The sequence below is a fragment of the Saccoglossus kowalevskii genome, chromosome 3, assembly GCF_978046115.1.
Source record: "Saccoglossus kowalevskii chromosome 3, keSacKowa6.1, whole genome shotgun sequence".
Lineage (NCBI taxonomy): Eukaryota > Metazoa > Hemichordata > Enteropneusta > Harrimaniidae > Saccoglossus > Saccoglossus kowalevskii.
In genome coordinates this window covers 27,608,023-27,634,216 of record NC_140643.1, presented here as the reverse complement: position 1 = coordinate 27,634,216, position 26,194 = coordinate 27,608,023, and the positions used below count along the sequence as shown (strand labels likewise).

General features: G+C 36.6%; 1 protein-coding gene and 1 long non-coding RNA gene across 2 annotated transcripts in view; one reads left to right on the top strand and one right to left on the bottom strand.

The window, feature by feature from the left end:
• Positions 1 to 9,271, top strand: part of LOC144360321 (uncharacterized) — a 29,696-nt gene extending 20,425 nt beyond the window's left edge. The window contains exons 2-3 of the long non-coding RNA XR_013422202.2: positions 8,012 to 8,164; positions 8,568 to 9,271. This is a non-coding gene — a long non-coding RNA (uncharacterized LOC144360321). The remainder of the gene's footprint in view (positions 1 to 8,011; positions 8,165 to 8,567) is intronic.
• An 8,800-nt stretch (positions 9,272 to 18,071) lies between these two features.
• Positions 18,072 to 21,976, bottom strand: LOC100377588 (serine/threonine-protein kinase pim-1-like). The gene is made up of 5 exons (XM_085496984.1): positions 21,772 to 21,976; positions 21,546 to 21,652; positions 21,364 to 21,411; positions 20,204 to 20,567; positions 18,072 to 19,095 (listed from the first exon to the last, which is right to left on the bottom strand). Exons 1-5 carry the CDS (start codon positions 21,851 to 21,853, stop codon positions 18,602 to 18,604), a joined length of 1,095 nt encoding a protein of 364 aa, XP_085353110.1. The 5' UTR covers positions 21,854 to 21,976; the 3' UTR covers positions 18,072 to 18,601.
• Between the last annotated feature and the right edge of the window lie 4,218 nt (positions 21,977 to 26,194).

Genomic DNA, 26,194 nt, shown 5'->3' with positions numbered 1-26,194 from the left:
GGAACGGACTAGACTAGCAGTCACCTGACTGCTATTTTCTGATCCTATTCTCACTTATGTTCTTGCTTTGTTATTAGTTTTTGATTCTATTATTGTATTGGTTATAATAAGGAGAATAAACTTATTTATTATTATTTATGTATCTCAAATGACGGAGCTATTTCAGCCGATCTGCTGCTAGTTCGTCACATCATCCAGTTTGCACAGTTTTTTTGAAGCCGTCTATAGACATCCCCACAAATCTGTGCTCTATCATGTTAGAAAAAGCTGTATTTGATCTCAATTAAATTGAATGATTTGATTGGGCACACCAAGGAGCTGAATCCATCAATCAGTGTTCCTGTAACAACAACCTGCATCAATTTCAAATTTAAACCAATAAATTTTGTCCTATTATATCATGTCATATAAACACAAGACTTCTCATTTGATTTCTCATAAAAATGCATCACAACATGTGATTTGTGTTCCATTTACCATGGAAACACATCAGAGCACTGATTTATTTGACAGAGAATGCATGTTGATAGTGAGAATTCTGTCAAGGTATAAAAGTGATGCGATGGCCGAATTAATTAGCCTTTTCATTGGCTAGCGAAGATGAGTCTCAAACTATAACTTTTGAAACTGGTTGCACTTCATAATCCGTTGATCACTTGTTTGACCATAAATTGGATTAACAACCATATTGGCAACATATGTTAGATAATAAGTATACAGATAGTGATCGTTAACCGCATTTTCAAAAATTATTTGGTCACTGACCGAATATTCACAAACATGTATTAATGATATAATACACATTATTCTATAAATGGAAGTGTAATTACCATAACAGTGAGTTATTGTACTGCTTTGTACGTACATTAAATCAACATCCTATGTACAAGCAATGTAACAAAAAGACATGTTTCATACTGTAGCCAATTTCATTCACACAGGCAGATGCAAATATTGGTCAGTAATGATAAACACACTTAATATATCAACATTTGTAAAATCCCTTTTACCTTAATGTGTCAGCAACTAGCTGTTTCTCTGACATTATGTACTGATAATACATTATTGTTATCTTATCATTGTTGTGTTAATATGTCATTATTTTTGCTATAAGTTATGCTTTCATCTTTTTGTTTTATTCTTAGCTTTCATTTTTCTCATTAATTTGAGTAATTTATAAAAAAAATATTAGTTGTTAGTTAATTTTATGTCATCGTTTTGTTTTATTCCTGGCTTCAGTTTTAAAAAGTGATTTAAAAAGAAAAAAATTCTTATTTGTTTTACCGTTATAAAATAGTCATGAGACAGTCATTCAAGATTATTATAAGTTTTAGTATATTTATTATTATATATTTAGTAATTTATTATTATATAGTTATTTTATATTTATTACAAAGATATCCACCTTATTAATTTGCTATTTTTTTTATTACTTATAAAAAATTCTTATAAGAAATTTTGATTTATTCTTATATGAAAATTGTAAGAAAGGTATCCAGCAATTCTTTTAAATTTCTTGTTGGTTATATTTATTTAATTATATATAAGAAAATTGTGTACGGTATCTTCTTATAAGAAGAAAACCGTACTGGTTAAAGAGAAGTAGTATGTGTTCAAAAATTCTTGTAAACAAACAATTACTCATGTATTCATTGTATGAGACCTATATTGATAACAACACACTGCATTGCAACAAGCGCCACATTTTACGTGCTGAAAGAAACGCAAGTGAAACATCTCTAAAGATAAACAGAATACTATGTTTGTGTGCAGTGCCAGGAGTTGGTTGGCACGCACATCGAGGAGGGTGGGTGTGGTCCTGTGAGAAAATTTGAGACATTCCACTGCAGTGCATTCTTAGACACAATGAATGTTCAGTTTCTCAAGAGACTGTAAACAATTACAAGATCCATTCATGGGTTGATGGGAACTCCTATGATATGGACAATAGGTCACTGCCTTACTGAATTCTTTTCTTTAGCAGGGTTCAACCTATTAAAGGATGACTTGTTAGGGGAGAGGGGTGCTTTCTTATTCATGTTAACATCATAATAAATCTTTCTCATTTTCCCCCTTTTGTCATTACTATCGTTTAAACCTATATTCAGCTTTGTCAACTGCAAATTTTGACTTTTATGACTCTTCCATACCTCCAAAATATACCTCTACCCCTCCAAGATATAATGGTTTTGCCCTGTACAGTGACTAGCAATTCCTATTGAACTGTGAAACTTGGTTGTCATCACATGAGTTCAATGTATTGTTCCTATGATATGTGATAACTTAACATGATTAATTCAAATAGTTGACTCTTGTTACTATATCATTTATAGTTTAAATGATATAGTAGTAGAAAAATATCTTTTGCAGTAATAAAAAAAAGATACTCACATATATAATGTCTTTTACTTTATTGTAACACATAAAACTCCGAAACACATAAAATAGTCCCCGTTCAGACGCAGTCCAAAAACGGGGACTTATGGATTGTGGATTGTGCATGCATCCATGTGTGTGTGTGTGCGTGCGCGTGCAGATCTATATCATAGACATGCCTGGATCTATTACACAATTTGTTTCATGATCTGATTCAATATATCTACAAATTGTTGAAGTGTGAATATTACTTTTATTTTTGCATGTACAATGTGCACACAAATTAATAACTAACATTTCAGTCACTTAATTATTAAAAATATAAATTCATCATTTGTGATAAATCTCCTAAGTTGCAATGTGAGCAATAAATTACAGATAATGTGGTTGGCCATTCGCCAGGAGTGACCTGTGAATGAAAAACTGCATGTTCCTATGAAAATATTTAATATTTCGGGGTTATATGTTCTTATATTAAAATTCATACATATATTAGACTAAACTTGTATTAAGTTTACAAAGGTTAAAAATTGGATGACATCAGAGGCTAAAAACTGGATGACATCAGAGGCTGAAAACTGGATGACATCAAGGCAGGCTGAAAACTGGATGACATCAGAGGCTAAAAACTGGATGACATCAGAGGCTAAAACTGGATGACATCAGAGGCTAAAACTGGATGACATCAGAGGCTAAAAACTGGATGACATCAGAGGCTAAAAACTGAATGACATCAGAGGCTAAAACTGGATAACATCAGAGGCTAAAAACTGGATGACATCAGAGGCTAAAAACTGAATGACATCAGAGGCTAAAAACTGGATGACATCAGAGGCTAAAAACTGGATGACATCAGAGGCTAAAAACTGGATGACATCAGAGGCTAAAATCTGAATGACATCAGAGGCTAAAAACTGGATGACATCAGAGGCTAAAAACTGAATGACATAAAGGCTAAAAACTGGATAACATCAGAAGTTCAAAATCAGATTAGACCAGAGAGACAATGTAGAGAAGTTACATTGAATTGAAGATGAAATTCATTTTATCATACCGGTAATATACTGAACCAAGGAATATATGTATAAACTCTATTGTATTAATTTTCTCAAAATCAAATAATTTTAAACGCATCAACAAAACAATAATCAATAAACATAAGCAACAAACTTTTATTGGCAATGGACTATATAAATAAGATAATAATAAAAAAAAAAACGATTTCTTGATTTATCTTTGCTTAACCCTTAGTTTAACAAACATTTTGAAATGATAACTTTATTATATTCGTGTGAAATATTTGATATGACAGATTTGCACCAATTATAAAATTGGAAATATCAGTTACTAAACATTCAAAGTTCAATGATATTTGATGTGTCTGTATGTAGTAAAAATATACAAGTTCAATCGTGGTATGTTGTGTAGCTGTTGTTCCCATCTCATCATGGTTTATTTATTTGAAATAAATAGCAAACACACATTGTGTTCAGTTGTGTCCAGCCAAGTCTTGGAATGAATCATTTGTGGGTGTTCAATTGCTTATACTACCATATTTGCTTTATTAGTCCCTGTTCGGACGCAGTCCGAAAACGGGGACTTATGTTTTGCCCTGTGTGCGTCCGTCCGTCCGTCCGTCCGTCCGTGATCACCTGTATCTCGAACATGCATGGACCGATTAAGTTCAAACTTCACTCATACATCACACATTATATGGGACATATGCACATGCATTTTTTTCATGATCCGATAACGATAGCCGAATAGCGGCCATTTTAAGGCCGAAAATGCATCAAAATCGCACATTTTCACCATTCCGGACCCGGATCTCAGTTATGCATGGACGGATTTTGTTCAAATTTGGTACATACATTAAACATAATAGGACCTTGATGCACGTCATTTTTTCTTGGATCGGGTTCGAAATGGCCGACTGGCGGCCATTTTGTTTTAAAGAATTCAGTTCTGGATCCGTATCTGAGACATGCTTGGATTGATCGAGTTCAAACTTCACACACACAAGGTACATCATGTCACAAATATGTATGTGCATTAGTTTCATGATCTCATTAACGATAGCCAAATGGCGGCCGCTTTAAGGCCGAAAATGCATTGAAATTGCACATTTTCACCATTCCGGACCCGGATCTCAGTTATGTATGGACGGATTTCATTCAAATTTGGTACATACATTAAACATAATAGGACCTTGATGCACGTCATTTTTTTTTTCGGATCAAGTTCGAAATGGCCGACTGGCGGCCATTTTGTTAAAGAATTCAGTTCTGGATCCGTATCCAAGACATGTCTGGATTGATCAAGTTCAAACTTCACACACACATGGTACATCATGTCACAAATAGATATGTGCATTTGTTTCATGATCTGCTTAACAATAGCGGAATGATGGCCATTTTAAGGCCGAAAATGCATCAAAATCACGTATTTTCACAATTCCAGAACCGGATCTCAGTCATGCATGGATGGATTTTGTTCAGATTTAGCACAATGTGTTGTACATATGCAGGTGCATTTCGGTCATGATCTGCTTTGAATGTATATGTCACTCAAATATGAACGGAACGGGGACGTGTCATTGACAATGACTTGTTAGTAGTGCATGTACTTAAGTAAATTACAAAGGTGTTCTATAATCAAAATAATATTTCAATGATTCGATCACTTCTATGTACATAGACTTATGATAGAGCAAATATGGTAGTAACAATAACGAACAAACCAGAGCGCCATATTGGATGATGAGTAATATGCGAGATACGGCGTGGAAACAACTCTGCATCCAATGTGTGTCATTCACAAACTCCACAACACTGGGAAGGTTGCACAAGTTTTTTCATTAGCGAACATTAACGTACATATTATGCAGATTTAGGGTTGATGAATAATGTATAGCAACGACATAGCAATTTCCAAATATCCTGTATGTCCAAATATGGGCAATGAAATGTGAGAATAATATATACATGATAGTCCTTCAGCTTCTCTGATATTCTGATCTCCTGTATATTTCTTCTGTAATACGTCACAAAGTGGAACTGAACTGATACACCATTATTACAAGATGGCTAAAACCGGGTTAAACCTTTTGCTGTCATCCTAAAGCTTATGACCATTTTTGTGTTGTTTTGTAGATTCTAGCCTCGTAATTTTCTCTGCCATCATGGTATCATCTGCTCCCTCCATCTTCTGGTTCTCTGACGTCATCATCAATCTGTTGCCATGACATAATTTGAACTAATAACAAGCATTTATTGTGTTTAGTGCTATTACAAATTATGAATTGACAAGATGGAACTTCTATTCAAAATAAAATCTTTCCGGTTGGCAGCTAGGTTGTTGGGCTAGAAACCTAATTTTCAGACTATATTGGTCATTGACTGAATTGAGGCATGCCAATCACTTATCACAAATAGCATAGTTAATACTAAAATAATTGCAGGTTCAAAGAGAAAATAACCGATAGATTTCACTCAACACAAAATCTAGTATGAAGGAAAACATACAAGAAAACAAGGGTCTAGTACTAAACAAACAAAATACAGACAAAAACTAAAGCTCAAAAAATTTTTAAAAATTTTTTCCAAGCAATTGGCAATGAAGTTGTCTATAGTGCCTAGCAATTTAAACTTTAGTTTCTCGTGAGTTGATAAATTGCTAATTCAGCTTCAAATTTAGTGCAAGCTAAATAAATATGAATATAATATATACTAATCAGGCAAATTTTTGCAATCTGTTTAAAGAAAGGTTAAGCCAAATTTACTCAACAAATGTGGAGTGTCAGTTGAACAAAACTGGTCATAATAAACTAAGTACATTCAAAGATAATCATAAATTTGAAAAATACCTGGATGCTATTAAAATCAAATAACACAGAGTACCGTAGCATTAACCAAATTCCATAATTCAGCCCACTTCTTGCCAATTGAAATAGGCCGTCACAGAAGAATAAATAAAATTGACAGGGTATATGTAACAAGTGTGACTCTAATGATGTGGGCAGTGAAAAACATTACTTTTTTCATTGTGAACATAACAGTTTTTCAGAACACAGGAAAAAATTTTCCTATGCACTATTCAAATACTCACCTGATTATCAAACCTTACCAAATGAAAATTTGTTTATTAATGTTTTCTCAAGTGTAGACAAATATGTTTGTAGTATTTTAGCTAAATTTGTTTTTCAGATTTGTTATTCACAAACTCTCCATGGCACTTTTAATGTACACAAAACTGGAAATATTTCATGATTTTTTGGTATCAAACGTCAAAATGTTAGATGAGGAATCAAGTGCATGCCAGATACCACATAGAGTAGGTTCCGCATCCAATATGGCATTTTGAGTTATTCACAAACTCGTCATGGCACTTTTAATCTACACAAAACTAGAAATATTTTATGATTTTTCAGTATCAAACTCAAAATAATGTTAGATGAGGAATCAATTGTATGCGAGATACAACATAGAATTAGTTCCGCATCCAATATGGCATTTTGGGTTATTCATAAACTCTACATGGCACTTTTAATCTACACAAAACTGGAAATATTTCATGATTTTTTGGTATCAACATTTTAAGCAGATTCAGGGTTGATGGAACGCAATACTGTATCAATCTGATAATATATAACAACGACATAGCGGCAGTGTCCAAATATGGGCAATGGAATGTGAGAATAATATATACATGATAGTCCTTCAGCTTCTCTGATATTCTGATCTCCTGTATATTTCTTCTGTAATACGTCACAAAGTGGAACTGAACTGATACACCATTATTACATGGCTGCTGCGGTCAGGTTAAACATTTTCCAGTCATTCTAAAAGCCATTTTTCTGCTGTTTTACAGATCCTCGGCTCATGATTCTCTCTGACATCATGGTATCATCTGTTTCTTCTATTTCCTGGTTCTCTGACGTCATCATCAACCTGTTGCCATGACATATTTCAAACTGATAACAAGCACTTATTGTGTTTAGTGCTTTTAAATATTATGAATTGACAAGATGGAACTTCTATTCAAAATGAATCCTTTCAGTTGACTAATTAGGTTTCAACAACTAGATTATTGGTCTAGAAACCTAAATTTTTGGCTATATTGATATATGACTAAGTTTAGGCATGCTAATTTCCTGTATCACGAATATTTTTGTGAATACTAAACTGATTGCAGGTTATGATCAAGAGGGAAATAATCTAATATTGTAGAGATCTTCATAGTATTCACAGTATCCGCATTTTAACTTTCTCTCATTGTTATTTTAGCGCATTTAATTTATTTTTCAACTCTCAGCAAACTCTATTTCTCTAGTTTTATTGTTGTTGGCTCTGAGTGGCACATACTTTTACATTATAATGCGTGTTACGTGTAATTATGTGTGTGAAAGAAGATGAAAGAAATGATGTGAATTTAAAATAATATGTCTGTAAATAAAATGAGTAACCAAATATGTCGTATATTTGGTCTATAGCACTAGTGTACAAAAATAGTCGATACCAATCTCATGCCCTAGAATACATATGAAAGTCATGGCGAGTTGGTTTTCATTTCATTCATTCACAGTCTTTTGTTTTGTTTTTATTTTATTTTTAAAAATATCTTGGTTTTTTTCTAGTAATTATCACAGGCATTCAGACGCATTGAGTTATGCATTGGTATTTGGATCATCACGAATAGAGTCATCGACTGTGATGGATTATTGTAATCTGAAATTCTGTTCTAAACTGGGAACACGATTTACCACCACGAATAAGTCATGATCAAAAAGGTGATATAATTACTACTACTACTAATAATAATGTTGTATATATATAATTTCTACTTTTACTATAATAATGATAATAATAATAATATCCCCTCATTTATATCCTGCCCACCCCTACTATAAAGTGATAAGACTATAACAACATGAATGAAATTTTCACATGCATGCATATTGCAGTCATAATATCGAAGTAGAATTACCAGACCGTAGCATAAATAACTGATGCATTCATCACGTAGGTTGAAAATCGTTCATTCTGTATTAAATTAAAAAATTTGATGGATTATAAAATAGTAAAATACGATGTACAACAATTCATTGAGTAAAGCAGCTTGATTTGACGTCATTGCATGTAGTCACTATCAATTGCTGCCATTCATTATTTTAATCTCTTTTTTTATTTCAGTGATGGACTCTATGATACAGGTGTTTGCTCATAACTCACTCGGGAACTGTTGGTAATGACGTGTAATATGACGTCACAGCCTGACGTACATTGTGCCTGATATCTGTCTATTAAAACCAACTAAATTCGCATTAATTATCCTGCTACATTAAATGTCACTGTAACCTTGAAACAATGGGGGGTGGTTGTTAAGCAAAAAATGTCAGGAATGCATTTTTTTTTTCATGATTAACATTAATATCAGTTGCCCTCACCATGACAACAAAAACCTTTTCAAAATATGCTCATTTTGCGTTGATACCCGAGTACAACATTGTAATTGATAGAAATACTCTTTATAAAAGGTGGGTTAATATTGACTAGATAAAATCTCAAATTGATCGAACCAGTGGTCTGAAACAAATATAAATGAGCTCCACCAAAATAACCATTCATTGAAAGAGACACACCCTTATTAAGTTATTTTGGGAAATAATCAATGGATTCATACTACAGTAAGAACTGCCCGCAGATATCACTTTCATTGTAGACAAAAACATACACAGACATGCACAAAAGAAGAAAAATAGTATTCACTCATCTTGAATGACAATGAATGATTATTTTCTTTGGAATGAATACATTGAATCAACTACAATTTTTGCATATGAATACTAAATTAACTTCAATTGCATGATTATTAAAAGAAACTATTTCCAACTCAATTATTTTTCTGTTTATTTTTGTTCAATTTTATATGATTCAATTTATCATTTGTATGCACTTCTATGTTAATTTGATCTATGTATGATGTACTTACAAATGTCTGTCGCCATCAACCGTCTCAGACAGAATAAATTCATTTTCCAGTCAGTCAGCTTTATTTAAAAGGTCCCTGGATAGAAGCCTTCAGAGAATAATTTGAGATAAGATGCTTCTGCCTAGACATATATTTTGTTGCAGAATCATTTCTATCTTTCTTAAATGGATTAGCAAATGCAATAAGACTTATCTGAAGGACAGCAACGCCAACAAGATTTATCCCACAGACAGCAACCTCAACAAGACTTATCCGAAGGACAGCAATCCCAACAAGATTTATCCCAAAGACAGCAATCCCAACAAGACTTATCCCAAGGACAGTAACCCCAACAAGATTTATCCCAAGGACAGCAACCCCAACAAGACTTATTCCAAGGACAGTAACCCCAACAAGATTTATCCCAAGGACAGCAACCCCAACAAGACTTATTCCAAGGACAGTAACCCCAACAAGATTTATCCCAAGGACAGCAACCCCAACAAGACTTATCCCAAGGACAGTAACCCCAACAAGACTTATTCCAAGGACAGCAACCCCAACAAGACTTATCCCAAGGACAGTAACCCCAACAAGATTTATCCCAAGGACAGTAACCCAAACAAGACTTATCCCAAGGACAGCAACCCCAACAAGACTTATCCCAAGGACAGTAACCCCAACAAGATTTATCCCAAGGACAGTAACTCAAACAAGACTTATCCCAAGGACAGTAACCCCAACAAGACTTATCCCAAGGACAGTAACCCCAACAAGACTTATTCCAAGGACAGCAACCCCAACAAGACTTATCCCAAGGACAGTAACCCCAACAAGATTTATCCCAAGGACAGTAACCCAAACAAGACTTATCCCAAGGACAGTAACCCAAACAAGACTTATCCCAAGGACAGCAACCCCAACAAGATTTATCCCAAGGACAGTAACCCAAACAAGAATTATCCAAAGGACAGCAACCCCAACAAAAATTATCCCAAGGACAGCAACCCCAACAAGACTTATCCCAAGGACAGTAACCCCAACAAGATTTATCCCAAGGACAGTAACCCCAACAAGACTTATCCCAGGGACAGCAACCCCAACAAAATTTATCCCAAGGACAGCAACCCCAACAAGAATTATCCCAAGGACAGAAACCCCAACAAGACTTATCCCAAGGACAGTAACCCCAACAAGATTTATCCCAAGGACAGCAACCCCAACAAGAATTATCCCAAGGACAGTAACCCCAACAAAACTTATCCCAAGGACAGTAACCCCAACAAGATTTATCCCAAGGACAGCAACCCCAACAAGACTTATCCCAAGGACAGTAACCCCAACAAGATTTATCCCAAGGACAGCAACCCCAACAAGAATTATCCCAAGGACAGTAACCCCAACAAAACTTATCCCAAGGACAGTAACCCCAACAAGATTTATCCCAAGGACAGCAACCCCAACAAGACTTATCCCAAGGACAGTAACCCCAACAAGATTTATCCCAAGGACAGCAACCCCAACAAGACTTATCCCAAGGACAGTAACCCCAACAAGACTTATCCCAAGGACAGTAACCCCAACAAGATTTATCCCAAGGACAGCAACCCCAACAAGACTTATCCCAAGGACAGTAACCCCAACAAGATTTATCCCAAGGACAGCAACCCCAACAAGAATTATCCCAAGGGCAGCAACCCCAACAAGACTTATCCCAAGGACAGTAACCCCAACAAGAATTATCCCAAGGACAGCAACCCCAACAAGACTTATCCCAAGGACAGTAACCCCAACAAGAATTATCCCAAGGACAGCAACCCCAACAAGATTTATCCCAAGGACAGTAACCCCAACCAGAATTATCCCAAGGACAGTAACCCCAACAAGAATTATCCCAAGGACAGCAACCCCAACAAGAATTATCCCAAGGACAGCAACCCCAACAAAACTTATCCCAAGGACAGTAACCCCAACAAGACAAGTACAAACACAAACCAAAGTGAATACAGGACCCAAGGCTGTAAGGTATTTGACCATTTGAGAATGCAAAATTGATTTTCTTTATTACATACAAATTTCAGACAGAAAGTGTATTCACCGACTGATGACCCAGACAGCGATATGATTTAAGCTGGCAGTCAACAAAATAATCATGATCCAGTTGCCACTCCTAGTATTTCCTCCTAAAATCAGTCTAAACAAGGTACCGGTATTATCAATATAATTTCAATTTAGATGTACTGTTTAATTAACTTTGGACTCCTTTCACATTTTTTTCTTTGATAAATTAAATTTTTTGAATTAGTGACCCATGCCATAGAATTATACAAGCCTGTACGTGTGCGGAAAACTTAACAAGCAATCTACACAAATCAGGTACATTCAAACTATCATTCAGAAGTTTGTGAATTAATATATTTGAACTGCATGGTCATTTATCTGCGTCAAAGTTCTGCTTATTACAGCCCAAAAATCTCTATGTGAGGGGAAAATAACTAATCCATCTTACAGTAAAACCAAAAATTGTTGATTGAAAATGAATATTTCTGTATTAATTGGCATGATTTTGTAGAGCAGTCAACCTCCTTCTTGTTACCATAGTAACCAATAGAAATTAAATGGGCAACAGGACACCTGCCTGTGGTCACTGTTTTCGGCAGAATAGCTTGATCAAATCTTATAATTTGGTAGATATTTGTCACTAATCTATCCAGATCTGCGAATTTGATAATTGTTCATTTAACGAGGCTGTCATTTTCATTACTATTGAGAGTAAATTTGATTATATTACCACTTAAAAGAAAATTACAAAAAAACATTGAAAACTACACTGTGCTCTTCTTTCGCTGTATTAAATGCATCAATAAAGTAAATAATATCAGTTTATGTCATCTAATTGACTTATTCAGTTGTATATCCATGTTTGTACATCGGTCTAGTCTTTCCGTTAAATTATTTTTGTTTGTTTTGCTCTGTAGGCACAGGAACTATTATCTGAAACAGAGGCTGACTGTTATAATATAAATATAGACTCTCTGATTGTGTTAATTCTGTTATACTACACGAATCTTCAGTCACTCTGTGTACTATAGTGAGAGCATCTTGGGAAACACAAAAGCGTATGAGTCAATGAAGCGGGCATTCAGGTGTGTTCTGAATACAAACAAACGACCTTGACAGCTGACCTCAATGGCGCATGCGCATATCTACATTTTAGTCAAGTTTTCTGAGTCGTGACGGTTTTTAACAAAAATCTGCCTCGTGTCTCTATTATTAGATGAGGAGAATTTAAAACAGGAGGTTGTGTGTGACAGCTTGTGGGAGCTGGACTTTTTCATGAGTGGTAAAAATGATTTTCATTTCATTTTTATTGAAGTTCATTTTGGGTTACAATAAAACATTTGAAAAAAATAACTAAAATTGGTTACTATGGTAATAAAAGATTTGACCTTGAGCTGGTGCCTTACAATTGATCATTTAATAAAAAAAAACAATGGTGCCAGCATTCTCTTGAAAACACGTTGCAATTATTGATTAGTTTTTAGTTGCTCTTTGTTTTTTTGCAGAAAATTTAACAAATATTTTGCTAAATTTGTGTGGGAATACCACAGGTGTAAAAACGGATTTTATCAAATTGTTGTTGAATAGAAACTATTTTTGTCATTTGTCTATTCTAGTCTCTTTCTGACAGTGTAATGTATATATATAGGAAATTATAATATGGTTATCTCAAATTGCTTTGAAATATCAAAACCATATCACAGTATGTTTTTTCCCCAAAATATAATAAAAATACTATTATTAAATTTTTTTAAAAATTTCTCAATCTCTAATACATGGTTGTGCCTGGATGTGAAATATAGATGTCTTGCCACATCATGTGTAAAGGCAGCCATACTGTGACTCTGTCTACTTTAGTTCTATTTATAACTTATCCAGTGCTATTAGTGTTTTCTGTTTACAATACTGTGCTATATTTGGAAATGTAAGTGTATTTTCACGTTTATATTCAGTGGATCATTCAAATATGACATTCTCCCTCAAACGTTGTTCTAGAAATGACTGACATTACTGTCAGGTTTGCGTTTTCACATACTGACATAGGTGCAGCAGTCATTTTCATACCAGTGATTGAATATAGTGACATTTGTTAATAATATGTTTGGAATTACATTTTTGACTAATTATTACAATACATATGTATGTATTGTTCGCAAAATGTTCAGTGGGTGTCAAACTTGTGAACGTATCCTTCTTTCCTTGTGTGTCCTGGCCTGCGGAAATGGTACAGAGAATCCCGCACCTGTGACCACATACATTTTACTCACGAACGCAGGCAGGCGTTCATAATTGCAACTTTGAAATTGAAGTAATTTATTTGAAAACAGTCGTCCCTTGACTCAAGTGCTCTGTGGTGACCCGAACGTTTTTGTTTTAGTAAATTACACTTTTATTGGTGCAAACATGAGAAAAACTGCGTTCTAATAATATGTTCATGTGGAGGGTGTTCTGTGAATTTGAATTTACGTTATGCAGTCAATTATTTTTTTCTCTTCACCCACGGCGCAATATTCTCACAACTGTGACATTTTTTTAAAATGGGGAACTCCTTATTCAGTGTCAGCGAATGATCTTTGGGCCCCTGGTCATTCAAGCGTGAGGGCAGACAGCGGACATCAACCTAGACGCGTCAGAAGTGACTTGTGGAAAATGTATAATCAGTATGCAACCGGAGATGACTTAAATTAAGACTATGAAAGACTGACCCGCTACGATAATGAGATGCATGGACCGTCGACGTTTAATGGGTCTGGCACGTGGCTCAAATAATCGATACTTCGCTTTAGTGATAAAGATTCCCTGTGCCACGTGCCGCTAATCCTAAAACAAATAACACAAGATAACCATATAGTACTTTTTTAGTAGGGTAATTAATAATAAAGTTCAATGTATGTGTTCTGTGTCTGTACAGCCCACCGTTTTAGTTACATGATTACAACTTAAACTATTTTAGGTATGCCTAGTAGCCTAACGGTCTTTATCGGTGTCATTGGTCCGCCGCGATGACCTTGGAGCGTGTTCGTCCTTCAATGACCAGTGGGCCGGCTCAGATTCTAAAATATTTCTACTGAATTATTGCAGACCCTGTTTTACCGATATCATTACAAGACTTCGAGTTGGTATGGCGCTTATCGTGTCCAATTACGACCTGTCCTTTTGGGTGCATGCTAGCTAGTATAACGTTATGGTAAACCACGTGGTCAGTTATGTTTTATTGTACTATTGAATCATAAACTTATACTTTCTTATGTAAAATACCATGTAGTGTGTATGTGTCTCTGTCTTCCATCCATTGATCCTTACAATAGGGTATATGCCCCATCCCAACCCCGGGGACCCACCAAACAATCTCTATACCACTAGCTCTTGATGCCAACAATTTGTTATTGTTACTCGGAGGATGTATAAAAGGAAACGCCGCATATTCATGATACATAGAGTGCCAAGGACAGACGAGCATCTAATTGCTGTAAACATCCCGAATTGGTGGGGCAGCAAGGACACCAGTACACGTCTTAATATTCTATAATTTTAAGTAAACTACCGGCATTACCTCCATGCTCCATTGGACAGAATGTCCAGGTTGACCCGATCATTATTTTTTTACCGGCGAAACCGCATCTTGTACCACAGCTGTTGTAGTGACAGCTGCTGGCGCATAATTATTAATATATGCAAATCCTCCCTCTCTTGCGTACAACTATTTCCGTCCGGATGTGTCTGAAATTATCTCAGTAATTTATACATGATTTGAAAAATAATTGAGCCAAAAATATAAAGTGTCGCAAAGATTCTTGTACTACATGGTGTAATGCAAATACTATACACGGCATCCAAACACGTTTTTTTTCTCAAGAAAATTAAAACAATGTACACTGTTTTTATTATCACGAGGAAAAAATGTCGTTGGATTTGTGTCATATGGTCACACGACACACTCAATATCTTTACTTCCGGAACAATTTAAATAAAAACAAATAATACCGGACGGTGTCGTGTGTGTTCCACAACTGTCGTCAATCACGTGAATAATGTCGTGTTGTTTCGTGTTTAAAAATAGAATCAAAGTAAATAAAAATTGTTCATATTTTATATTATCGACCGTAAAATTTCCTAATAATGGCGGGAAAATACATGTCAGAATGACATTAGTTTGTCGCGGGTTTCGTTTTACTGCCTTTGTGGTGACATCATAAAACATTTAATATTTCCGATTACATAAAAAAAGAATAGCGTGATAATATTGTTCTAGTTGTATTTATGAATGCGACGAGCACCACGACAACTAAAACTCGGGCGTGTCTGACGGATGATGACTGAGGGATGAATTGGAAAATCCTGGTTAAATCAAAGACACTAGAGAAGAGTGTCTTTGGTTGAATACACTGTATAGTGAAATAAATTAACAACAATTTGAGAACAAATCATAGGGTCTGTCAGCAAAAAAAAATACGATCAACGGAATATGCGATTTTTATTTCCACAAATTCACGGGAAAGCATCCTCGCAACCATGACCTCTCTACGACACTCCTACTTCATTTTCACGGAGTCTCGAAATGGAAATAAGCTCTTAAATACTTTGCTAATTTTGCATCAAGTTTGCCATCTAAAATGCATTCTGTGAAACCGTAATTTTGTTGTTGCAATATCGACTTTCATTTTTGTAATTTCTTCACGTGAATCAGGTCAAGAACGAACCCCAAAGTAGTTCGCCTTTAGATTCTTGCTTCAAGTTTGGCCATGACCGATATCAGGGGGATAAATAACAGCTCGTTTACCATGAAATTTGCATGGAATTCCTTATATCTTAAGTAAAAAAAAACACGTCTTGCTGTCGAAAAAAAAAACAAAAAAATGCTACCACCATTGTTTGCAAGAAAAATGATGACGTATTCTCTGATATCGGAGCTTCCTTTATGTTCCGTACTACTATACTTCTCATCCACTTGTTTCATTGATGAAAAGCTTCAAAGCACCGAACAATCGTGACACTGTGCGCGTCAACGTCTCAGAATTGTATTAAAATATATGAAATGAATAAATAAAGATAAATCATTATTTTTAGTGTATGTAGTATCCTCACGGCTGTCCTTGAAGTACCCAAATAACAGCCTTGTAATGTCGAGATTACGGCGTAGTAAGGGTTAGATCATTGTAGAATCAGAGTGGAGATATTGCCTGACGTATTTGTTTTGCTATTCGCAGTTTAGGGCAAAATTTCACTTTTCTTTTTATCTGGAATATTTGTTTTCCTTGGCTCATTTACGTGTTATTTTATTGCCAGTCTTCCTTGTCCTGAACAGGTATTGCCCTGGATATTGCTATCGCTCACTTCACCATGAAGATTTACGTTGTTACACCCCTAATAATATTCAAATTTTTACTACAGCGGATCATATGACCCGATACAACGCACTGAAGGTCGAAGCAAACGTGATCGCACAACAGAATGGGTGACCTTCTATTCTATTCAGTCGAAATGGCGGGAAATAGCATACGTATTGTAGTGGCAGAAATTGTGAGCATGTTTCCTGTAATATTCAGTCACATGGAAGGGATGGGGCAATAAAATACCAAAAAATACACAGCTGAAAATAAAAAGGTGCTGATTCTATAATCGAGCAATTATATAGCATGCGCATAATCTGCGGCGTTCCGAGGAGCATGGCACAGTGAGTGTGGGCTCGCTGTCGGCCAGCTAGACATGTCAGTACTGACCATGCATGGTTGGTATTGGATACTCTAGGCTCGGTGTCGGAATATCAACCTTTTTTTTTTTTTTTTTTTATAAAACGTTAATCATGATTGCCGGGACGTATTTGGCATGACCTCGCTAATTTATTGTTTTGAACTCAAAACCGAATTATTTTAGAGGACTGCATTAAAGTTCGTTGAATTGTATTGTGGACACCATCACCAGCAGTTTGTGATTGTGAATTACATGTGCGATGCATGCAGTGGACTTTGTGTTGTACCATTTACCATGCGTTAGTCATGCCATCTTATTGGTTTATAAAACATTTGGGAGATTATCCATTGTACTCAGATACGAGGGCCACTATTGACATACATTAATTTTCCTTTGTGCCCAAAAGGTCACAATGACAATTACCAAAACTGTGCAAACCCAGGGTTTAAACGTTATCACAGATTGGACTAAACTATTTCAACGCAAATACAAGATTGGAATGCAACCAGATCCACCCTTTGCCTAGACAAATTCAGTATTGATAATATTCTAGTGGTAATGGTCAGAGGTGAAATAAATTGACCAGAACAGGGATGGGAATGTGAAGTATGTGGCTATGGCATTTGTGAAACAATTGGCTTATTCTACATGCCAGAGATGTTATACAAGGCAGTTAAATAAATGCACAAACTTAGTTTTTTGCTTCATACAAACAATGCTTTAAAAGCTTTTATTTTCACAATAGTAAATATCCATATAAAAAAATACAGACTCTGAATTTATTTACAAATATTAAAAAAAAATTATTCATGCAATTGAACTGAGGTGGGGGTGGAGGAGACAGTTTCAACTTCAAGGTTTTTCAAACAAGGAGCTCCCCACCCAAGAGTTTTGTGTTCAACTTTTGCAAAATAAATAATTGCATTTGTGTGTTGCATTTATTAAAATTCATTTTGGCTACCACGATATAGACAAAAAGGCAGCACCAAATTTATGTACAGAGACCAGCAACTCTCCTTTCTGGCAAACAATCTACATGGGGAGGGAAGGTAAAACACCAAAACCCCACAAAATTGTTTTAATAAATAGTTCTTATGTACAAAAACTTACAACAGTTGGAAAATGAGTCAGACAACCAACTGACAAATTTGGAATAATTTAGGGTTTAAAAATATACAGCTCGGCTTATTTCTGGGATTGCCCTTTTCAAACCTCAAATTGCTTTTTAAAAATTAAAATACTAGGTCAGAATAGTTTTGGCCAAGATAAAATTGTGCAATTTAATGCACTAATCTGGCTGCCAGCAGTCGTAGCAATTTGAGGAAGAAATTAAAAGGGGCTTATGTACTACTATTGCACTGCACCTTAGTTCTGTGTACAAAGTATTTGTACTGGCAGTATGGATTGCACTGGCCAGCAGGACACTGGCCTGGGCAAGAATTGTAATTTAACTACATTGCCACTCGGGCTGCACAAAAAGTTAATTGGCAGTGGAAAATAATCATCAACATTCACCACAGCTATTTGTTCCCAAACTGTTGTTACTGCTCTGCAAACTACTTTCACTGCTAGATGTTGATTCAACACTTTCTGCACTGCTAGATGATTTTATTTCGTTGACATTTTCTTTGCTACTGCATGTGCCGACAGATGTTTCAAAGTTCTCGCGGTCGACACCTTGTTGGTCCATTGATTGTTTGATAGGATCCGTGCTGTTTTTAGTACAGCCTTTCTGCATCCATGGATGCTCCAATACTTGTTCTAATGTTGGGCGATTGGATGGCCTTATTGAAAGCATCCACTGAATTAAGTCTTGCAATTCTGACGAGATGGTCCTTCGAAAGCACACTTCTGCTTTGCAGATTTCATCATCATGTTCAAAAGGAATGTCTCCACAAGCCATATCATACAGTAAAATGCCCAATGACCAGACTGCTGCAGAACGTCCATGGTACCGATGGAATCTCACCCACTCTGGTGGACTGTACACTCTCGTTCCTGCACATAGAAAATAATTAAAAGAACGATTAATAAAGATACAATTTCTAGGAATAATCACTGAAGATATGCAAGGAATTCAATATGAATGCACTACATGCCAGAGGATATCTCTAAGAAATTCAATGCCATCAACCTCCATACAAGGAGACCCGAAAGGTTCTGTGTATGCAAGCCTGGCATTTTTTTCTCTAGACAGATCAGTATTTTAGGCATTCTCAGTCAGGCAGAGTGACCATACAGAGGCGATTGTCCTCGAGTAGCCCAGACGCACACTAACTGCATTCAGGACTCAGTCATGCTTTTTCTAACAATGAATTCATTCACCTTTGCTTTAGCACTAGTCAATTCATAGACCTTACCTAAAGGGACTTGCTATTTAATTGTTGTGCAAACACCCTTTTCATACATTTGACTTTGCTTTATCAGGAAAATGGGTAGGGCCCTTTTATAAAGTGCAAACTCATCATGGGGTCACTATAACCTGATATGCTAATAAAGTCACACCATGTCATCAATGTAATTGAATAAATCAAATAGTAGGCATAGCTTTTTTTGCCCATTGTTAAAAAAAGAAACTTCTAAAAACAATTGTATGCTAATTGAATGTCAGCCTTAAAGATGCAGGGTAAAGTATTTCAAATAAAACCATTTACTCCACTCAGCTACGAATGATCAAGGTATTCAAAATGGTCAAGACTACATGAAGCCCTTGCAAGTGCCTCCTGCCAACACTGTCCATTTAGAAATGCAGTCACGTTTCAAGTGTCTGGGTCATGGAATTATGCGTCTAGCCTAGCAATTTATACATCACAATCGACCACTCCAATAGGATTTAAACATTTCAAGCGATATCAACGAACGAACCAAGAAAAAAAATAACTCAAAGTTAGCATTCCTGGTGGTCGCGACCCACCGCGTGTATAGTCTAGTCGCGTGTAACACGATAAAAGTTGGCTGCCAACGAGAGACTGTTACTATATCACGTTACCATTCATATAGTCACGGGACATGTAACCTTGAGACGACAGGCTAAATACGGGTCCCCCTACCATATTAAACATGTGCTATGTTGTAATTTGTCAGATAATGTGCAAAACAAACTCACCATCAAAATCAGTGTAAACTGTATCTTTAAGGAACGCGCCTGATCCAAAGTCTATAAGTTTAAGTTCACCGGTTTTTAAGTCTACAAGGATGTTCTCATCTTTCAAATCCCTGTGTACAACGCCAGCCTCGTGGCACCTGGCGGTACTTTCCACAATTTGTCTTAGAAAACTTCGTGCGACATCCTCGGTTAGAGCACCGTTTTCGGTGATAAAATCAAACAAGTCCTTGACGGGTTCGGGCCTTTCCATTACCATAATAAAACTATCTGATCGTTCGTAGAAGTCTAGGAGGCGTATACAACCTTTGACGCCACAAACACGGCGTAGCAGACATACTTCTAGTGGTACTGGGTGACCATTAAGCTGAAGGGGAAAAAAAATGTTTATAATTATTTAATGACAAAACATGTAGCAGTGGTGGTGGTGATGGGGGGGGGGGGGTCCATGCAAGGTTCGCATTGCATTTGTAAACAGCCGCATCCGACGTTTCATACCCAGCTTGTAAAACCGCCCACGCATTTTATACACGCACTGTCATATTTTATCAACAAAAACAAGCGGAAACTACAAAAACGAGATCGCGACGGGGAAGCAAAATTTCATAATTTGTCAAGGTTCAAAAATAGTACAATGTAGCCATATAATATTTTCCGGTAACAAAGTAACTGGTAATAAAGCCCACCGGTATTTTTACCAAGCCAATACTTGAACATATGGCGGGCCGTATTGAACGAAACCATACAAAGTAGAAATAGCTAATGGGTGTACACAAATAGAAAAGTAATGTCGGCAGACTTTTTGGGGAGAAAAAAAAATAACAAATAAGGAAATAAGACGAAAAAAGACGCGTAAATTTGTTTTAAAACACAAAAGTATAAAGTGCAACCTAAACAGCGGGAAAACAGTCAAAAATATGTCGCGCATTGTATTGGGTATAATATTGTAGTTTAACCATTTCTGAATTTAAAAAAAAAAAAATTGTACGAAACGTACTTTGTGCTTGTGTTCAACGCTACTTGGAAACGACTCTGCCATTACAGTGGTTTGTGTTGGAAACAAGTTGGCACTCTGCCATATTTATCCACGCAACACAAAGACCGCCATTTCAAATCAACGTACAACAAATATGTTCGAATATTTTTTTGTTAAAATCTCTCACCTGTCCCCACTCTGTTACTTTGTCTCTGGAAACGTGTTTGATGGCCACCTGAAATGCAAGAGAAGAAAATACAAATTAGAATAAAACTTGCGATGCATCACCGGAAAAATTATACGACACCGGCACCAAGCGCACTCCACGACAAATTCAAATGGCTGACGGAACTTGGGCCAGATACTTACCGGCAACGAGTCTTTCACTCTTGTTCCCGCATAAACTGTACCAAATCCACCACTTCCTAGGACACTGCCTACATGATAAACCTTTTCGAAAGGCTCACGGTCTTTAACTGTAAGTAAAATATCAAACAAGGACGTGAGAACTCTAGCTTTTTCGCAACCCGGAACGATCAAAACACCGGCACGGTATGTTATTGTTTTGGGCGCTACAAGTCTGAGAAAAACGTACCTGCACGGTCAACTGGTGAGCCCATGTTGTTAGTAGAGCAGATCTGAGGAAAATGACTGGTTAGCTTCCTTGAGAGAATCATTATATAGTAGTTTTGCACCTGGCCGTGGTAAAACAAGGGCCGGTTTGGAATGACACGAATGAGCACACGAACACGACAGCTACCTCATACGCGGATACGAATGTTTCTGAATTTTTACTACGAATTTGTTGTAACGTATGTTGTGCTGGGGACTCACCACTGTATTCGATATTACGCCGCGCCATGTGCTGGCACTCTGCCAACATCATGAGACTATTAGTTATCGGACACTGTCGCTTTATTTAAAAAAAAAAATCGACATAAAATATTTCAGATGTTGCGTATGTTTTTAAAATTTATATTTTCGGTAAAAATTATACATACTACAACAAATCATTCAATCTTATTATAAAGATTCGCTCTTCAGGCGTTGGACTTTTTTGACGCGGAGGAATGTAAAATATTGTTACTACGACCGATTTACTGCTGACCTTTTCAATAATACCAGACATTCCAGACAGTCAAACTAGCCAATGAGATGACATTAGTGTGGTCCACGCCTTTCTTCTGACCAATGGTGGACAAGTAGTCGAATTCCCGCGATGAAGAGCTATCAATCAAAATCTTCGGTGATTTGCATAAACACGAAGACCAATTACAAATCAGAAAATCTAATCGTAGTGAATGTTATGAATAAAATCCCGCCAGAACAAGCCCGCGAATTCTTTATCGGCAACACAAAGGGATAATCCCGCATACATTTGTACAAACCATGGCAAACGCCACGCACCTGATACGCTAGGTCACAGTCCTTCTATAGGAGAGGGACTGTATCGAGGTTTATTGGTTTGGAAATTTTACTTTCAACGTTCTATTCTCTTAGATCGACTTGATAAATATTATTTTTGTCTCCAGTGTCACCTGCTGCAATATATGTATTCGTGAACGTAGCCAAACTATTATTATCCGAGTATTGGCTGTAATCCCCGGGCTTTCATCACAGTCCGACTATGCCGTAATCAGTAATAATTATAATTATAATTGTAACCCAGAACAGAAAAAGAAAAGATATAAACTTCAAAGCCAAAATGCTATATCACATTTGCCCAGTATTACGCAAGGGACGATCTGTGGCCGGGTCGTCTGCCTACGTGACCCTGCCCCAACACGCTACGTATACGACTGTGATAGAGGGACAGTGTTCTGATCAGGAAACTAATTGCTAATATGCTTTGCATGTTTGCAGACTTTAAAACAATGCATTTTCCGTAATTTGATTTCTCATTAATTGAATCGTAAGTGATTCACAGGTTGTTGCATGTCCAATACAAGGTGAGACAGGTACATGTTACTTGTCACATGGTGACCTTCAGGGGTGGACCATTAGAAATTATCTTAGGGTGATGGCGGAAAAACTATACGAAATATTTTTTTACTTACAGTTTTGTGATATTTTTTGTATGCTTGATGAATTTGCTGTATTTTTTACACTACTTAAAAAATCTTTTCTTTTCGATCTAGGCGTGCAGATTTTTTCTTTTATACCTGGAAGATTTTTTTCCCCATTGATTTCTTCTGTGCAAATAAAGTTTTTGCCAGTTCTGCCATCGCCCGAGTTTCTAAATGGTCAACCCTTTGCGGCCCTTTGTACATAACAATGAAATTAGCAAATGGTATATCATGTACCGTAATTAACATTGGACCGCGGCTCAGTACAGGCGTACTTTATGGTACGCAGTATGCCAACTCTGCCTGGCAACTATGCAGCCCCGGGTATGCAACCCTTTGTTCTTTTCCACGAATTAGTACGGTACAAGTATTGAAGTACTACAGATAACGCCGAAAATAAATCGGTGTGTACCAGGGGACTGTCCCTGCGCCTGTCGTTTCTGCACCCCGTTCCCGTACCTAGCAGCTGCGGTATTTATGATTGCGATATTTCGCCAAACTACTGAAGTCACGATCGAGCATGGGCATGATTTTTACTATAATGACAATCTGCGAACTCAATCCGGATACCCAGCCAAGTGAATTTTCGTTTCTAGTGGACACATCCACTTGAGGACTCACCCTTTTTTCATATACCGCTATATACACACTGTGTTACTGGAAAATACTTGATGATTACAATTTTGCGCCCCCAAAATTAAAGAAACCACAAACGGCTTTTGACAAATGTATAATTTGATAGTACAACTCGCGTGTACGTGTATCACGTGCAATATACCGGTATCTACACGTAGTCGTTATGCAGAAATGTAAACAAAAAATATACGAACATTTGACTAGCTCTGTTTTAATACCCTTATACATGTATTCACTACTGCATATGTACATGGCGTTGTTTTAGCTTTCTTGGTGTTTGGTTGTAATTGGTCCGGGGTATCTGCGGGAATGGGGGTGTAACTAACTGGTTGTAAAATTTGTTTCTGCATTTTTACATTGTTAACATGCACCAACACGTGAAAGTGCTACGTTGAACCATGGAGATTACCTCCATGGTTGAGCCATAGAACCATAGAACAAACACAGGACAAGTATATTTGGACAAAGGTGACTGTGTCACTGTTTTTTTTAACGGTAGTTGAAAATTTGCTGGTTGCCGCTGCTTGTTTAAAATAAACACCGCCTCCATCGATTTTACGCAATATCATATAGATTAACAGTAGTTTGCCGTGTCATGTGATTCTCCCAGGGGGTAGATCCACAACCAGTAATCAGTAAACAATCAGGTGACTACGGTGGGGTTGGGTGTGGGGTGGTGCATTCTTGATGTAAGGCTTCCCCTCATTTATCAACAAATCATGGCAATTTCAGTTAATCAACAAAATGTTAAGTAAATACAAATTGTATACTGTGAGGATGACCTTTATAAGAATCATATCATGACCGTTTCAAGAGGATGAATTATACCGACCGAGCAACCACTGGAGCCCAGACAAAGTCATGGCATTTAAATGAAACATTTGTTTATATTGTGTGAACGGACTATCGATGTCTTGAATATTTGCTGTATAGATTGTAAGTTAATGGTTTACAATAAAATCGTTCACTGCGAGGGAGGTTGACGACCTTCTACCTTGTTGAGTAGATGACGAAGTGGCTTGGCTGGTATAGTGCAGATATTGCTTCGTACGGAGTTGCTGCCGCTGGTTCAAACCAACAGCACATATATCAAAACATGTATTTGTGTTTATATGTGTCTACCCATTTATTTGACACTGATCGCAAACGATGTACTGTCATAAAATTACTAATATTTAATCGCAAGTTAATTGCACACTTGAAGAACTCGCCATGTACATTTGTCTACTGTGTTTGTAAACAAACCGGGAACGTGTCGCGTTGCCTAGCAGCGAGGGCAGACAATTCACAAGTCCGTACAATCTCATACAATCTGCCGCCAAGACATAACAGTATCCGACGTACTAGTACTTCTCAGTAAACATGTGACGTTGTTAAGAAAATCGTGGGTTAGTCTATTTAATAATAAATATTGTCCGAAGAAAAACGTAACTGTCACAAGCAAATGTCGTGAATAAGAGATTATGTTAAAAAAACAGTCTTAATACACGCATTGAATGTGTGACATGGGTAGAGACGCGATTTTAGTAATACATGAGATGATTTGATATTTCTAATGGGAGAAACAGTTTTATCTCCAAAGATGTAAACAGAGAAAATGTGTCAGTAATATTGTGAATCTAGCGTAACGACTGCTTCGTGTATACATACTGCGTCAGAGAAAGTCACATGACCGTCTGCGTCTATCTGTTGCCATGGCTGTCGTGTGTTACGTCTTAGTCCATGTGACTAGTACAAGAACGATCTGGATACACAACACAGTCACCTCTCCGGGACTACTTTCACAATCAGAATACGTTGTGTTATTATACGATCTAAAAATAACCTTTTTTCCCTCATAATTATTAAATCGTTACTCGTGACAGTAGCGGGTTGTTGACGGACTCTGCTTACGCTTTTATACGGGGCTTGATTCGTAATTTAATATTCGCTCAATCACCGTGACATGATGAAAACATATCCCGATATGGCTTGTAATTAAAAATAAGAGAAAGAATTATATATGAACATCCCATGAAATATCAGTTAAACAATTCACGCACGTTTATTTCAATAAATTTACATTTGTTACTAATATACGACCGTGATAGCCACGGTCAACGTCAGCTGGTAACGATGTAAGCCGCACTGACACCCGGCCGCGTCTCACTCTACACTCCGTTACCTTAATTTTAGTAGCCAAATGGGCAACATGAATCAGTTTTTAATGTAATTTTCATTTCTTTTAATGTATAAATTGGCCGGAGAAATTGTGTGCAATTACTTACCAAGGCATTACGTGTAAGTCTACGAGTTTCCTAGGCGAAATAATCTCTG